The 15,350-nt window shown below is 38.1% G+C and overlaps 1 protein-coding gene across 2 annotated transcripts in view; it reads right to left on the minus strand.

The window, feature by feature from the left end:
- Positions 1-8,377: 8,377 nt before the first annotated feature.
- The window catches only part of LOC125453711 (short transient receptor potential channel 4-like), a 101,970-nt gene continuing 94,997 nt past the window's right edge, over positions 8,378-15,350 (minus strand). For both annotated transcript variants that reach the window (XM_048533619.2, XM_048533621.2), the window contains exons 10-11: positions 14,064-14,153; positions 8,378-13,437 (exon numbers count right to left, since the gene is read on the minus strand). In XM_048533619.2, the coding sequence (XP_048389576.1) occupies positions 12,682-13,437; positions 14,064-14,153 (846 nt within the window). In that variant the 3' untranslated portion in view covers positions 8,378-12,681. The remainder of the gene's footprint in view (positions 13,438-14,063; positions 14,154-15,350) is intronic.

Raw genomic sequence — 15,350 nt, forward strand, 5'->3', positions numbered from 1 at the left:
TCCGACCTGCTGTGTTTCTCTAGCGTTTTCTATTTTTTTTTAGTTTTCCAGCATTCACACTATTTTGTATTTATTTTGACTTTCTGGATTGTTCTGTCTCTCTGTGTCACTGGATGACTATCGTTAGCAACAGCCCAGATTTTGTAATCCCTAACTTTTAGTTTAAGTGCATTAAATGCTGACCACATGTCTAATTAAAGGTCGTAAAACTTCATTAATTAAAATGTATTTAAACAAAATATTCTTCCAGGCTCTTTGGTGCCAAGGCCCCAAGTTCAAAAGTAAAGCATGAATACTGACTGACCGTGTCCAGTCCTCACCCTGATTAACACACAAATGTAGTATATAAATTAAACTTAAACATTCTTATGAACATATGAACTTAGGAACAAGGAACAATTTTAGGTCAATCAGCCCTATAAGAATGATCTGCCTTTCAGTGAGATCGTGGCTATTCTGATGTTTGCTTTAACTCTATATTCCTGTATATCTCTGGAAATCTCAATTGCGTTGGTAAGCAAGAATCTGTCCACATTTACCTCAAAAATATTTAAATATTCTGAATCTGAATTTAAATATTTCTGATGAAGGGTCTAGGCCTGAAATGTCGGCTTTCCTGCTCCTAAGATGCTGGTTAGCCTGCTGTGTTCGTGCAAGCTCCACACCTTGTTTCTCGGATTCTCCAGATTTACAGTTCCTATTATCCATGTTTTGGCTTCATCTGCTTTCTGCTTTCTTCACAATTCAATTTCCCACCTGTCATCAGCAAATTTAGTTACCAGACCTTTGATCCTTTCCTCTTAAACATTTATATCAATTGTGAAGAGTTGAATCCCCAGTGTCAAACTCCATGGTGCGCCACTAGTGATATCCTGCCAGCCTGAAAAGAACATACTTATCCTTTCTGATGAAGGGCCTAGGCCCGAAACGTCAGCTTTTGTGCTCCTAAGATGCTGCTTGGCCTGCTGTGTTCATCCAGCCTCACATTTTATTATCTTGGAATCTCCAGCATCTGCAGTTCCCATTATCTCTAACTTCTCCAGCATCTGCAGTTCCCATTATCTCTGTTACTTATTCTTGCTCTTTGTTTCCTGTTAACAAGTTAATCTTCTATCATTGCCAATATGTTACCCTATGCTATGAGCTTTCATTTTCTACAATAATCTTTGATGTGGCACCCCATCCAGTAGGTTTTGGAAATATAAGTACAATATATCCACAGGTTCCTTTTATCTCCAGCACAAGTTACTTCTTCAAAGTACTCCTGTAAATTAGTTAAACATGATTTTCCTTTGACAAAACCATATCCAGTCTGTTTGAATATCTCAAACTTATTCAAGTGCCCTGTTATAATGTCTTTAGTAATAACTTCTTTAACTTTCCCTCTGACAGATATTAAGCTGATTGGTCTGTTGGTTCCCGTTTACTGCCTTCAACCCTTTCTGAAAAAAAATTGAATTATGTTAATTACTTTCCAATCTAAAGGAACGATCCCTGAATCTAATGAAGGTGCCTATGGACTACGCAACTCAGTGTCTTCTTTTCATTTTCCTTTCTTCAATTCAGGTGAACTGCAGCCAAAGGCTGTGTACAAATGAAGTTTCAGCCAGTTACAAGTGAATGGTTGATCTGTACAATAGAGACCAGTTATCCATGACAAAGGCCTTCTACCTGCCAACAAATATATGTTGGGCTTTCAGGTAGCGTGTGGGCTGTGAACAAGATAGGGAGAAGCTATCAGGTCTCTGTAAGCTAAGGAGCTGTCACTGTCTCTGCAACAAGAAAAACACTTCAAGTCTGAAGAAGTGATAATGGGAACTGCAGATGCTGGATACAACTCTCTGATGAAGGGTCTAGGCCCGAAACGTCAGCTTTTGTGCTCCTGAGATGCTGCTTGGCCTGCTGTGTTCATCCAGCTCCACACTTTGTTATCAAGTCTGAAGAACACCAGTTTATTTCTTTTATCTTCGGCAGTTGCTTTAAGTGGTGACTTTTCAATATCGAGCCAGGGACCATTCTAAATGTGACCAGTCGCCCTGTGCCTCCTGAAAACAATTGAGGGTATCCAGGGAAAGTGTTTGGATGATCTCAAGAATCATCTCAGCAAATCGTCTGTGGGTTCACTGAACTCCTTTCTCAGGTTTACCCTGTGCCCGTAACACCCTATAATTTGAGGCAGCAACACAGAAGGAATAGTAATATATTTCCAAGTTAGGATGGTGAGTGAGTTGGAAAGCCTTTGCATAGGTCGTATTCCATGTATCTGCTGCCTCTGACATTCTAGATGTAGTGGTCATGGGTTTGGAAGGTGCTGACTAAAAAAGCCTTGTTAAATTTCTGCAGTGCATCTTGTGGATGGTACACTGCTGCTACTAAGCATCATTGATAGAGGTGTGAAGATTTATGGAAATGTTGCCAATCAAATGGCAATTTGTCCTGGTTGGTATCAAGCCTCGGATGTTGCTGGAGCTGTGCTGATCCAGACAACCAGGGAGTATTACACCACAAACCCAACTTGTGTCTTCTAGGTCGCGGACAGGTTTTGGAGAATCAGGAGGTTATTCAGTGCAGAATTCCCAGCATCTGGCCTGATCTTATAGCCATTGTATTCATATGGCTGGTCAAGTTCAGTTTCCTGTTAACAGTAACCCCCCAGAATGTTTGTAGAGGAGAATTCAGTGACAGCAATGTCATTAAATATCAATGGGCAATGACTAGATTCTCTCTTGTTGGAGATTGTCATCGTCTATCATTTGTGTGGTGTGACAGCTACCTATTACTTGTTAGTCCAAGCCCAGTTGTTGTCCATATCTTGCTGCATTTGGATATGGGCGGCTCAATACCTGAAGAGGTGCACATACTGCTGAACATTGTGCAGTCATTGGCAAACATGCCCATTTCCGACTTCACAATGGAGTGACTGTCATGAATGAAGCAGCTGTTGATAGTGGGCATGGAGCATAATCCTGAGACACTCCTGAAGATTGTCTTCCAACAATGACTTCTATCTTCCGTTATACCATGTATGACTCCAACTCGCGGAGAGTATTCCCCCGATACCCATTGGCTCCAGTTTTGCTAAAGCTCCTTGATGCCTCACTTGGTCAATTGTGGCTTTAATGTCAGTGGCTGTTCCTCTCACCTCACCTCTGGAATTCAGCTCTTTTGTCCATGTTTGAACTAATGCTGTACTGAAGTCAGGTACTGAGAGTCCCTGGCAGAACACGAATGGGTGTTAGTGAGCAGCCTGTTGCTTAGCTAATGCTACCTGATGGCACTATTGATGATATGTTCCATTACTAATACTGATCAAAATACTGATGGGCAGCAACTGACAGGGTTAGATTTTTCCTGATTTTTGTTTACAGGACATACCTCAGTAGTTTTGTGATGACAGTTTTGTAGCTGCACTGGAATAGCTAGGCCAGAGACATGGTATGTTTGAAGCACTACTACTGGAATGTTGTCAGGAGCTGTCTTTGCAGAATCCAATGCTTTCAACCTCATGTGGAGTGAATCAAATTGCCTGAAGCCTGACATCTGTGGTGCTGGGGATTTCTGGAGGAGACTGTGATGGATCACACACTTGGCACTTCTAGCTAAAGATTGTTGCAAATGCATCAGCCTTATATTTTGCACCAATGTTTTAGCTTATCACAGTATTAAGGAGGAGGATATTCGTAGATTCTCAACTTCCAGCGAGTTTAATGGTCCACCACCATTCATGACTGGCTGCAACAGCCCTGCAGAGCCTATATCTGACGTGTTAGTTGTGGAAGGACTTAGTTCTATCTATCTCTTTCTGCTTATGCATTTTGGTACACAAGCAGTCCTATTTGGTAGCTTCACCAGGTTGATATCATTGATTACTTTTCAGGTATATCTGGTGCTGCTCCTGACTTACCCTTCGGCACTCTCCACTGAATCAGAGTGAATCCCCTGGCGTGTTGGTAATGGTTGAGTGGATCTATTTTCAGGCCATGAGATTTCAGATTGTTTTGGAGTATCATTCGACTGTTTCTAATGGCCCATCACGTCATAACATCCAGTTTTGATTTGCTTGATCGGTTCTAAGTCTGTCCAATTTACCACACAAACAATCAAGTGTATCCAAAGCATGAAGAAGGGACTAAGGAAATTAGACAGCGTAAGGACTGTGTGGTGGTCACTCTTACTGATACTGCCATTGACAGATGCACCTGTAGGCAGCAGATTAGTGAGGATGAGGTTAAATAAGTTTTAGCCTCTTTCATCTCCCTGCCCAGAATAGCAATTGTGTTCTTTAGGACTTGACCAGCTGAGTCAATAGTGGTGTTCTGGAAACATTCTTGGTGATAATCATTGTAATCCCCATCCAGAATACATGCCACTGTCAGTGCTTTGTCCAAGTGATGCTTAACATGGAGACATACTGATTTATCAGCAGAGGGTGCATGCATGTGTGCTTGTATATGAGTGGGTGTGTGTGTATAGAATAGGTTGGGGAGGGGAGGTTTTGGTGCCTAGTGGTAAGGAGGAGGTTTCCTTGTCATGCTTCATTTGAAGCCATTAGACTTCATGGGTCCACTGTCAATGTAGAAAGCTCCCTACTGACTGTATACCACTGTCACCTCTGCTGAGTTTGCCTTGCTGGTGGAAGAGGACATACCCAGGGCTGGCAAGGGTGATGTAGAGGACACTGTCAGATACAAATCCATGAGCATTACTATGCCAAACTGCTGTTTGATCATTCTATGAGGCAGCTTTCTCAATTTTGGCACAATCTCGAAGGTATTAGAATTGAGGACGTTGCCAGGCTATCAGGGATGAATTGGCTATTACAATTTCCAGTGTCTAGGTTGCTGGTTTCATTCCTTTTTTGATAGTTTTTAGCAGTTTACTACAACTGAATGCCCTGCTAGAACATTTCAGAGGGCAGCTGATAGTCACCCACATTGTTCCATCTGAAGTCACGTATAAGACTAGATTAGATACAATGGCAGACTTGGTTCCCAAAAGAACAATGATGAAGCAGAACAAAAACTGAATGATGATGAGGCCGATGTGTACTTGTAACAATTGACAATGGCTTGATGGTTACCATTATTCATTTAATTCCAGATTTGCTTTGCATATATCCAGGTGGGATTCAAACCCCAGAGCATTATCACTATACCATTGTTTTCCCTAAAAATCAACAAATACAAAATTATTAGTAGCATAAAAAGATCAAACAACTGGATTTCTCATGAATCTAAAGTGAAACAAAGAAGTGCAGATGCTAGAGATCTGAAACAAACATAACACAGAAGTTGCTGGAGAAACTCAGCAAGTCTGGCAGCATTTGTGAAGTGAAAACAGACTTAACATTTCAATTTCTCAGACCCTTTTTTAGACTTGCTCTGAAGAGTCATCACTGGACTTGAATTATTAAGTTTGCCGAATCTTCACAAATGCTTCCAGACCTGCTGAGTTTCTCATGCAATTTCTGTTGCATATAAGTTAAATAGTGAAAGCATATGGTTGCGGAATAATATAATTACATTCTTGTTTTGGGGTAGTGGGAACATGGAAGAGCTGCGCTCTTCCCGTCTCAGTTACAACATAAAGTTGCTTGGTAACCGAATACCGACAATATTTAATTGGGACTAATTGTAATTGGAGATGGATAAATTAAACCAAAAAGACTGACAGCTGATAAGGTTTTTCTTGCTGGAAGATTTATCTCTGGGTGATTTACAAAAAGCAACCAAGGCTAAGCTACTAGAATTAGTGGACAAGTTGAAGTTATAATTGAAATGAAGTGCTAGGAAAGCAGACATAAGTTGGGCGATTGTGAAATTTGAAAGGAGGAAAGGTAATCCTGTTGGCGATTCAATTGACTCAGTGAAAATGCAATTGCAGCTGATGAAACCTAGAAAAGAAAATAAAAAGAACTCAAACTAACTGGAAAGAGAAAGATTAAAATAAAAGGTTGAACATGAGAAAGAGAATCACTTCAAAGAAACTGAGAGAAATAAATCATTTAGGAAGCTGGGACTAAAATTGCAATGAGAACTAGAATAGGAAAAAGAAGAGACTGGAAAGAGGAAAGGAAGATGGTGAATATTGGCTTAAGAGGCACGAACTAAAAGAACAGTCAATCTGACTCCAAAGAATATTCTGATGAGGAAAAATTGAAGTCCAACCTAAAATAACGTTGTGATCTGTTAAATTCATGCAAACCTTAAAAATATGATAATAGGGACACAGAGGCATTTTTAAACATTTATTTTTGAACAGATATCTAAGCAGATGAGGTGGAGAAAAGAAGCACAACACTTCTCAAGCAATAATGGCTGTTTGGAAGAGTGCCTAGGGTTTAAATTTTACTTTCTGAGGAGGCTTCATAAGGCTGTTTTTCGGTGTGAATGAATGGTTCCTGAGGTTTACAGGAAGAAATTTTAGAATATCTGCAAGTAGCCGTAGCAGACACCTGGAGTTTGACAGTGAAGCAAACCAATTGTGATTATCAGATGCAGATATGAAGACTGAAGATCATTCAAGACCCCACTGAAATAATTCTCTTGAAAGAATTTAAAAATTCTCTTCCTCTGTCAGTAGGAACTCACAGACTGAACCAGAAGCTTTTAAGAGCAAGGCAACCACGAGATGCCTTACAATGTGTTTCACAAATTCAAATCCCTCTCATCACATGAAGAATTGGTGGGAAGGTGAAAAAAGGCAAGTAGGTAGAGATGTGAAAACAATCAGGAAACCTCTAGCATCTCTTCAGGCCAAAAAAAAACATACTGAGAATGGAAGTGATGTATGAAATGTTTCCACTGTCTCCCCCCCGCCCAACTCTTATTGCTACAAGTTATGGAGAAACTTCATGGGACTTATTCGGGTACACTAGATCAATGCAGAGAAATGAACTCTTTCTGACAGTACAACAGACCAAGTTACAGTTCCACATACAGCTGTGAGACCATGTACTATACAAACACTAGTGCGAAAGTGGCGAAAGGAAACAAGACACCCAAATTATGGGGGGGCTCTTCTCATGAACAAGATAACTCCTTATTCCTCAAATGTGGTTAGAAGATCTGTAAGCATAGTAAGGGATACAGAAGACACATAACTATTTTTTCTGGGAAGGTATGATTTTTCCATTAGAGTGTTACATGAATGTCATGGTTTTGTTGAATGGTAGCTGAGGGTGTATATACAACTATACTTATGCATCGGATGCCCTGGAATGAGACATAACATCTGGAATGGTAACTGCTGGAATAACCCAAAGCTTACATCCAGATTAAGTTAGCCTTCTCCAAGGAAACAATTTAGCAGGAGTTTTCCCAGTAGCGACGATGAGGCCAAGGAAGGTCCAGCAGGTAAGAGCAAATGCAGGACATTATTTTCCTGATATAGAAACTATCCCTTTTGTGCTATAACCTGAACAATGGCTGAACAAATTTCATTGTCAAGAAGTCCAATTTGCACCATTGGCAGGCTACCTGAAACTTTTTTTTGAGAATTTGAATAATCTTAAGGAAATGGTCACTAAGTCTTCTCTGAAACAGTTTGCTGAGACTTAATCAGAAATCAGTAAAGTGACACAATCAGCTCAAGGTGAAGCAAGAAGAGTTACAATATGCTACTATATTAAAAATGGGATTGTAATGAGGAATTGGAGGCCTCCTCACAAATCTAGGATGATAATGGGATGGTGGCTCACCAGATAGTGATACCATCCAAATATCATCAAGAGATATAAAAAGTTTGCAACAAAATTCCTGAAGCAGGACATGAGAGAATCCAGAAGACTCAAGTATGTATATGCCAACATTTTTTTACTAGCCAGGACATCAGGTTTTAGTTTAAGACTAATATAGAGAAAGCAAATGATTGTCGAAATTAGGAACTGTTTAAGAATGTTAAATTATTTGTTGCGACCTGTGGTGTAGCATGGCTAAATGACAGTCACATTCTCTTCCCAGTTCAGTCATAACATGGACACCAAATTAATACAGTGTACTGATCGATGCCATGATCTGCCTGCCCTGCATTCTTTCAGCATCTGCTCAATGTCTGCATGTTGTCACACTCATCAATGTGATCTGGAAGTGAGGATGTGCATGAGACATTGGATGTTAAAGGACATCCAGATGGTGGATGTTACCAATCTGAATTTCATACTAAATGTTTTGAACACCATGACCATTTTTACTGTTTTTCCAAAATGTGACTCAGACAAATTAATGATCAGAGCTACAGCTAAACTGTTGAAAATACCAAACTCTAAAAGCATCAAGCTACATTTATGATCTGACACAGAAATTATTAGAAAGTATTTGCGCTTGTTCACAAAACAATATTCATTGCTCTTCAAAATAATTTATTGGATGTGAAGCACTTTTGGGATAATTTTGAGAGATGTGGTAAAGTGCTGTATAAATGTCATCTTTTTTTAATACAATATACAGAAAGTTCACAACATGCTGATTTTTATTAGAAACCTGTGTGATGAATAATAGTCACTAATGTGGTTTGGTCAAAATCTAATAAAAAGTTATGTATATTATTGAACCAACAAATTGATGCATGTAAAGTAGTGGTAGACAGGCAACATTAGCAAGAGTGATGTAGGGAATAAGAAAATGCAATCTCTTATTAAATGGAATCAAACACTGAGCCAACATTATCATTACATTTACAGTTTGAAAAGTCCTTAATGCTTACAACAAATGTCAAGTTGGAATCTTACAGCAAGGTGCACAACAGAGGGTAGAATTTAAGGCACTTTTACTTGTTGATAAAAGAGAGAATGCAGACCTTGTGGCAAGTGCCAAAGGGCTGACAGCTGTTATCATTTACTGTATTTGACAGAAGAATCCACTTGGCTTTGGTGTGCAGAATGCATTTTAAGTTCAGTAGAGCATGCACTTAATGTTCATATTATAGAAATTGATGACCAGAGCAATGCAGGTTTAATCTTAGCCAGATGCAAAAGTGCATTGTATTGTTTTTTTTTAACTACCAGGGAGTATGTAAGTAGTTAGTCCATTTATTTTAGAGTGGTTAATGTATCTATTCAGGTTCTGAAGACAGGAACATTAAATGACTGTGTTAACATTTATTCCCTGTTTACTTTATTGGTCAACTTCAGAGCCATGGTATTAAGTTCTGCACTGCTCATGAATGAACATGATTCAACTCTTGGTACTTCAGTTACCTAGTTTTAAGGATAAAACATTAAATCACAAAGTTAAGATGAGATTGCCACAGTAAATTTTGCAGCTCAGCTGCTGATCATAAATTACATTAAATTATATATTGTAATACTGAGGCAGAAATTAGAAAGTGTGTTTTTAGCCAACAGCAGTACAATAATTATACATGACAGTTGAGCACTGATTTAGATGGTTTAGGTTTCTCGTTAAATACCAGCACCTTTGACGGAACTTAGATTAACAGCTTTAAAAAAATACAATTCAAGTGAGGATCGCAAGTATTGAAACATAAATTCTACCAAATTACATTAAACTGTGATAAAATTAGTGCTAACTTTAGTACTGTATCTCATTTCCAATTTACATCAGTAACATTTAAGACACCTTTTACTAAATTCTAACTCCTGCTTCATTATTTCAGTAAAACCTAAGGCCTCTCCAAGCTGAAACTGCCAAAATTTATCAAGTATAGAACAATTCGTTAATTAAAAATGAATGCACAGTGTGCTAATATTATAAATCTTGACCTCCCGCAGTTATTTTATTAATGACCAAATGTATATATTCAGTGGAATTTGTGCAGGAGCTCACTGTTCTCCTGCCAGCATTATGGATCATCAAAAAAATTCCCATGAAATTTCCAGGTGATGAGCCCTATTTTAGGGCTATGATATATTATGCAGATTTGAGATATTTTCCTGGGTATTTGTTTAATGGTTAAAGGAACTGTTTTGGAATGACACGCAGAGTTTTTCTTTGATTGGTTTCCTGGGTACTACTCAAAATTATTCATTGTTAGAATGTGGACAACATTTTAAAATTTATACTAAGCTATTGCAGATTATAAGACAGTGGTACAGATCTGTATGTACGTGGACATGAATAATAATTTAACCTGCACTAGTACTTTAATGAATCAGTATTTCAGAACTCACTAATGGAGCAATTTACGGTGAAGCTATGTTCTTTGGGACTCTCACAGTTTATTCAATAGTTAAGTCAATGTGTCACTTTTGTTTGACATTAAAGTTTCTCATCCAGAGCATATTCTATGTCCTTGCTATAAACAGTGCTTCTTCCAAGTGATTTTCAAAACATAAAATTACTAATTCATCAGTGGAAGGAAGGTGGTAGATGACAAATAGCAGACTTCCTTACATAAATTTTATTTGATGCTGTTAGACTTCAGGGAATCCAGAGTGAATACTGAGGATATACCAAATATATTTGATTGTCCAGTGACTCCAGTATTTGTGAACTGGACATATATCAAGATGCCCAATATGGAGTTTCACTCCAATTTTGACTAAGATTTAGCCATGACTACTGCCATTTCTGAATTGCCAAGATTCTCCAACTTATGTGAAGTCAGCAGGAAGACCTATCTTGTAGAGGAAAATTCATTCCTCCTGAAATAACTTCAAGCAAATTCAAGAAATTAATGGAACAAGTGATTGAAGGCGGCAAGTAGGGTTAATGCATGTGGTAACTGGGGAAAGTAAATAATTATTTAATTTTCTAATCTTACCTCCAACCAAACATTTATAATGCAAATAAAGTAATTTATAATGCACCTTCGAAGGTGTATTTCTTATGCACCTAAAACGTTAATGCTGGTATTTAAACACAGTATTCATGTTGTCAAAGTTTGGGCTAGGAATTATACACAATAGATTAAGAATTTTTAAGTATGTCAACATTTTAGCTGGAACTGTTGTGGACAGGGTAGGGCTTCTGCCTATTTGTATTTACATTAATGCTGCCAAATTGCAGAGAGAAAAGTATTTTATTGATGGAATAGGCACTTACACCAATAACTGCAGTAGGAATTATTTTGCATATTGATCTCTATTTGAATATGACACTGTGGGACCTTGTACAGAAAGTATGCTGACCATACTTCAACAGTGATGGTATGAAGGATATTGAGTTGGGGAACATGCCCTCATCACCAACAGAAATTGTTGTCTTTATGGACATATCATTCATTCATGGGATGAGGGTGTTGCTGACAGGGGCAACATTTATTGCCCATCCCTAATTGCCCAGAGAGCAGTTCAGAGTCAACCACATTACTGTGGGCTTGGAGTTACATGTTGGCCAGATGAGGTAAGGATGGCAGTTTACTTCCCTAAAGGACATTAGTGAACCAGATGGGTTTTTCCCGACCATTGGCAATGGATTCATGATCATCATTAGACTCTTAATTCCAGATATTTATTGAATTCAAATTCCACCATCTGCCATGGCATGATTTGAACCCAGGGTCTCCATATTAACAGTCTAGCAATAATACCACTGGGCCATTGCCTCCCCACAAAGAAGCAGGAATCTGATTGAAACAGATCAAGATCCAAGTCACTGCTTCTTTGCTTGCTCTGCATCCCCAAATATTTCTGCTACAATTTCAATTTAAGACCTGAATCCTTTACTATAACATTTTAGTAACCTGCTGTTGTGGAACATAATATAGTACCAGATTCAAAATCAATCTTCATTATGTTTAAAAAACTAACATTGTTGGAAGCTCAAGCCAAAAGGAAATGTTGCAGAAATTTGGCATTTAGGTACTTCAATACGGATTAAGTGTGTGATCTCAATGAGGTGGTGAAAATGTTACAATAATTTGACAGGCTACTTATGTATATTTTAACCCCTTAATATGGGAAATAAAGAACATAATCTGAAAATGAGAGTTAAGCCGTTTAGCAGTGCAATTGAGAAGCAATTTACTCAGAGGGCTGGGGGATATTTGGAGCTCTTCAAATCTGCTGCAGATGTTGGGACGACTGGTGACATCAGGCTGGGAAAGATCAGTTTTTATTAGCTCAAGGAAACAGGAAGTTTGTAGCAAAGGGGCAAATATAGCTGAGGTATAAATCATCAATGATCTAACTGAATGGCAGAATAGGCCTGAGGAGCTGAGTGGTCTACTGGTCATACTACAATGACATATTTAAGTAAATGTTTGTGCTTAGTTCTATACAATGACATTTAGCTAATGATGTTAGCAAATCCGATGCTGCACATTTGCATTGTGCTCCTGATTTGGTGCTAGAGCCAAATCATGTCCAAAAACTTAGAAACAACATCAACACTTCTAGTATTGTCTCCAGCTACATACTTACAAGTGGTGTATATGCATTACCTGAAAAATAATTGGCAGAATTTTATGTTGAATTTTATGTCAAGCTTAGCAATGGAAACAAGGCTAAAATATTGGGTACTACAGCTAGCAGTTTGTCTTCCACTTTCAATGGCTGCAATATTTCTTAGGAAATATCAACTGTTCCTCCCTGATTTCTACCCATATAAATTAGAGATTGTCAATTACATTGTTCCAGAGTCTTCCAGACTCACACAGGAGCATTGATAAAATAATCAATAACTTAAAGAAACAAGCATTGCTAATATGAGGGTTTACCATGTCTTCTCAATATAATTCCTTTATTATTATTCTTAAAAGCAATCTGCAAAATAAATACTATTATAATCTAGTTGTCACATAATCACCCTGTGTCACAGTCCATTGATTTGCACTGTCTTCATTCCCTGAACCATTTGACAGAGTATCCTCTGTTGTTTCGAATGAGTGAGCACTGGTGTTGCCATCTGGAGGCTGTTTTTGCAAAGGCATATGCATCTTTTCTTCTGTTTCTGGCTTCCATGTGCTACTCACTTTTAGGTCTTTTATGTCTGAGTCAGTCTCACTCACTACCATTTGGTCCAAGTCTCTCTTACCCTCATAGTCACTTTCTTTGTTTCTGAAAAGGCCTTCCTCTTGGGTAATTTCCTCAGAAACTGTGTAAATCCTATTGCTGTTCTGCTCTGCATTGTATGTTTTTGTTCTTTTTCGAAAGAATCCCAAATTTTTGATTGAGTCTTTAACAACACTTTTATTGTTTTGCTTTTCCTTGGATGTATCAGTTGCTTTTGGCATGGACCCATTGCTCAAGTTGTTACATGCTGCCGGAGTATCTGACAATTTCGCCATTGTCTTCGGACAAACTAAAGATGTCAAATCATAGAAACTTAGCTTGTTCTTCTGTTCATTTGCACATGTTATTTTCTTCGTTGACACAGTCATGTGGGCAGCTGTTCGATCTTCTACCTTAAAAACTTCATTTGGATCTGAAATCCGAGAGGCTGTGCTGAAGGCAGTGGCCTGTTTACCAGGAAACTTGTTTCCTTTTAGAAGACCCAAAACCTCATAGCGGAAACTAGAAATATCCTGTTTCAGCTCCTATAACCACAGCAAAAGTAATTTATTTTAAAGTACACAATGATGCCAAAGCACAATATTTGCTAATACATAATATTTCAACAATATGATCTAAAAATATCTGTTTGCCAATTAACATTAATATTTCCTCATTAGCACTCATCTACTAGAATTAGTAATAATCAAGGAAACTAGATATTTCTCAACCACACTGGGAAGTCAACCTGCAAATGAACTTCAGCTAATAGTAGAAATAATAACATAAAAGGACCTTTTTAGTGTCTTATACCTAATATATTTTTCCACAGGGACGGACTTCCTGAGTCATTACAGATATAATCTATATACATCCACCAGACGTTTTTAACAATTCTAAATTGGTGATGCCATGCTATCAATTACTTTATAATTTAGAATACTGAAGATTTCTTACTTTCATTTCCAGTAGGTAAAAGATAGACTTCGTAACACTGAACTGTGAGCATTTCTGTTCTTGTTAGGGATTTTACAAACTGTTTTATTCTGGTGCTATTATACCATAATTTCCTTCAACTGCTGTCAATGTTGCCAACTTTTAAATTATTGTAGCCGTCACTGTAATTCTTTTTCCAAGTACTGCATTTGGCAAACCACAGAGAGAAATTTACCTTGAAATTCTCTTCAGTCAGCCCTTCTTCAGTTTTGCCATCTCTGATCATTGCAGCAACATACCTTTTGACCAAATTCCTTATAACTTCCTGAAAGATAAAACAGGCAAAATTGGAACCAGTTCACCTTACAAATAAAAAAAAAGCTCAAAATCAGATTATGAGCACTTTTCAACAAATTATTATCTTAGTGCACCATTGCTATTATATTAAATATTAATCATAAACATGTTAATAAAAGGTTTTCATTATAACTCTTTGGTGTACACATGTGGCTAAGATGCCATTTACTTTATGAGCCAGAGATCGGAGAAATCATGGCTGTTGGGAGAAAATGCTAATTTAGTGGATGTGCGCAAAAAAAATTCATCAGTTATGCTGGAATAGCATTACAGTTCTTTGCTCCCGGTGATTATCATGAGTAGGGTATTCTCCGTGCAAAGCCTGTGCACAACCAATGGCTGCACACCCATCCATGTGAACATATGAATTCGGAGGAGTAGGTCATTCTGCCCCTCAAGCTTGCTTCACCAAACAAAAAAAGATCATGGCTGATTTGACTGTAACCTCAAATCTGCCTATTCTCGACAACATTCCATTGAATTGTTTAACATGAATCTGTCTACCTCTGCCTTAAAAAAATTCAAGGTCTTGGCTTACATCACCTTTTCAGGGAACAAGTTGCAAAGACTTATGATTCTTAGTGGAAAAAAATTGCTTGATCTGTTTTAAATAGATGACCCCTGATTCTTAAACAGCATCCCCAAGTTCTAGATTCTCCCAAAGAAGGAAACATTCTCTCTATGATGAATCAAACATCATATGTTTCAATCAAGTCACCTTCTACTTTTCAAACACCAGTGATACAAGCTTAGCCTGTCCAACATCTCCTGATGACACAATCCTCCGGGCAATAGTCTGGCAAGCCTTCCCTGAACTGCATCCAATCTGCCTGCATCTTCATCCTCCTTAAATAAGGTGGCTAATTTGATGGACAATACTCCAGATGTGGCCTCACCAGTGCCCTAAGTAACTGAAGCATAACTTCCCTACTTTTGTATTCAACTCCACTGTGGTAAATCATAAAGATTCTATAAGCTTTCCTAATTCCTTGTTGTAAAGGGTGATCTAGTCCAGATTTATATTTGGGGGAAGACAGTGATAATATGAATGTCTGAACTAGTAATCAAAAGGCACAGGTTACTGCCCAGATACAGAAGCAAATCACAGAAGGGCAACTGGTGGGGTGAAAATTCAATTAATAATATCTGGAATTGAAAGCTAGTC

The sequence above is a fragment of the Stegostoma tigrinum genome, chromosome 6, assembly GCF_030684315.1.
Source record: "Stegostoma tigrinum isolate sSteTig4 chromosome 6, sSteTig4.hap1, whole genome shotgun sequence".
In the NCBI taxonomy this organism is placed as follows: domain Eukaryota; kingdom Metazoa; phylum Chordata; class Chondrichthyes; order Orectolobiformes; family Stegostomatidae; genus Stegostoma; species Stegostoma tigrinum.